General features: G+C 47.6%; 1 protein-coding gene across 1 annotated transcript; it reads left to right on the forward strand.

The window, feature by feature from the left end:
- The first annotated feature begins 361 nt into the window (after window positions 1–361).
- LOC122053332 (NAC domain-containing protein 2-like) lies at window positions 362–1,805 on the forward strand. Its single transcript, XM_042615346.1, has 3 exons — window positions 362–647; window positions 723–1,027; window positions 1,120–1,805. The coding sequence occupies exons 1-3, from the start codon at window positions 437–439 to the stop codon at window positions 1,585–1,587; spliced, it is 984 nt and encodes a 327-aa protein (XP_042471280.1). The 5' UTR covers window positions 362–436; the 3' UTR covers window positions 1,588–1,805.
- Window positions 1,806–2,353: the final 548 nt, after the last annotated feature.

Here is a 2,353-nt window from a genome sequence, read left to right on the forward strand (position 1 = left end):
CCACTTAATAACGAGGAGGGCATTTTCGGGATTCCGTGCTGCGACATCGTTACGTGGATAACGACGCCGTCTGCTGTCGTTTAGTACTTTGGCGCCGTTGAAGTCAACAGGTCGCGTGCGTCCGTCCGATCAGGAGGGGGTGCGTCGTGATCGGGCGGCTGCAGGGATCGCTGGGCGACAATCATCGAGCGGCCTCACATGTCGACGCGTGTCGGTCGGAGATGTCAAATGCAACGTCATTAGCTCGGCGTCTTTCGCTTAATTCCTCCGTCGCCCACCGCAAAGCAGCTAATGCCACGGATGTCCCTGCTCGCTACGCGACAAAATCCCACCTTGATATAGCCACGCCGGGGCGTTCCGCTTCCAAAAATTTCAACTCTTTCTTCTACTTCTTCTTCTTCCACTTTCTCCTCTTGCTCTGTTTCTCTTTGTTTCAATGGCTTTCTCAATGGAAACAGAGCAAAAGCCTGCCCTTCCCATGTTGTCCGACCCGGCATCAATGCTGCTTCCGCCGGGTTTCCGTTTCCACCCTACGGACGAGGAGCTCATCCTGCACTACCTCGGCAAGCGCGCCGCCGCGCTGCCGTGCCCGGTGTCGATCATCGCCGAAGTCAACATCTACAAGTTTGATCCATGGGACCTCCCAGGTTTTCCTCTGCAAGCACAACTAGCTCCGCCTCTGATTTTCCGCATCATCTTCTCACTGAATTGATTCGTTTCAGCCAAAGCGTGGTTTGGGGAGAAGGAGTGGTACTTCTTCACCCCGAGGGACCGGAAGTACCCGAACGGCCTCCGGCCGAACCGCGCCGCCGGAAAGGGTTACTGGAAGGCGACCGGGACCGACAAGCCGATCGTGTCGAGCAAGGGAAATGAGAACATTGGAGTCAAGAAGGCGCTGGTTTTCTACACCGGGAAGCCGCCCAAGGGGACCAAAACCGATTGGATCATGCACGAGTACCGTGTCGTTCACGCGCACAAGAACAGGAGCAACAATTGCAAGGCTATGAAACTCCGTGACTCCATGAGGGTAATCTTGAATTCATACAAAATCTCTGGAAAAAAAAAAGAAATCTTGATCGATAGGAAGCTGATTACTGATGGGATCATGAATGATTTCAGCTGGACGATTGGGTTCTCTGCAGAATCTACAAGAAGTCCAACACGCAGGAAGGCGAGAAAGAGTCATCATCCTCCGCAGAGGATGTGGATGTCTCCATCAACGCAAGTCCTCCAAGAACAGCAACGTCACTACGCGATAGCATTCTGAACCTACCCAAAACTTACTCTTTTTCGGAGCTGATGAGCGCCGTCGACCACCCGGAGATCTCTCAGTTGCTCGAACACCCCTACGACGCGCTCGGATTGTGGAACAACTCATTCAGCCAAGATGCCAGCCACAGCAGCTTCCTAATCGAAACAGACCCCTCTGTTTTAATGACAGAGAACAACAATAACTCGCTGAAGCGCCCGTTCAGAACCAATCACTGGTTCCAAGAAGAACTTAAAATTTCACCTGCAGAAAAGAAACCAAGAACAGAAACAAATTTAAATTTGCAAGTCATGGTGCCGGTCCATCACTTGCACTAAATCTGTGAAGCCTAATGAGTAAGAACCAACGTCTATTCCAAGACCACTAAATTTAACTCGTTTTGCAGAGTTCCTCAAGGGAACTGTAGTAGATAATGAATTAGTTTGGGAAAAAAGGTTGTGATGCTTTCTCGACTATGATACCAAAGACCTGTTGATCATCTTAGGATTCTGTTGTGGGATATGAATTCTGCTAAAAATTATTGAATCTTTTGTCCTATCTTGTTGATGGTCACCAGGAGATTTATCCAAAGCAGCATATGATTAAAAAAATACTAATGGTGGATCAATCATAGCACTCATCCGTCTAACCAACAATCATGCTTGAACAAAAATACTGCAAGGTTAAGGGTAAACAGAGTTTAATGTTAACTCTGTTTATTTTGATATTTTCTATGGATAAGTTTAGATTGCATAATGATGAGATAAACAATGGGAAAAGCTTCCTGATTGGAGACAGAAGCTTATGTTTCATAGTTAATTATTCAAACTTCTCATGTTAAATTATTCTCCTCTGCCCCACTAATCATCAGACTGAACAAGTCCATTAATTATCAGAGTGTTCCAGTGCAAGATGAAGGAGATAACGCTTAGGTGACCAAGCGATGAGTTGGAGCACACGATGAGTTCAGTCTTCGCTGAGCTTTATGTGCAGTGTGCATTGAATGTTTGATGATAAGTCAAGGAGAGGATAGGTTCCGTACCCATGGCGTGGCCCTGTCGTCCTAAAGAACATGGGAGTCTGCTAAGTAGCAACGTCAGCTTT

The sequence above is a fragment of the Zingiber officinale genome, chromosome 3A (assembly GCF_018446385.1).
Source record: "Zingiber officinale cultivar Zhangliang chromosome 3A, Zo_v1.1, whole genome shotgun sequence".
NCBI classification, from domain to species: Eukaryota; Viridiplantae; Streptophyta; class Magnoliopsida; order Zingiberales; family Zingiberaceae; genus Zingiber; species Zingiber officinale.

Bases quoted from the DNA above. Each gene is read 5' to 3' on its own strand.
- LOC122053332 (XM_042615346.1), top strand. From the start codon at position 437: ATGGCTTTCTCAATGGAAACAGAGCAAAAGCCTGCCCTTCCCATGTTG. The intron at 648-722 runs GTTTTCCTCTGC...GATTCGTTTCAG, and splicing joins TGATCCATGGGACCTCCCAG to CCAAAGCGTGGTTTGGGGAG. The intron at 1,028-1,119 runs GTAATCTTGAAT...GAATGATTTCAG, and splicing joins AACTCCGTGACTCCATGAGG to CTGGACGATTGGGTTCTCTG.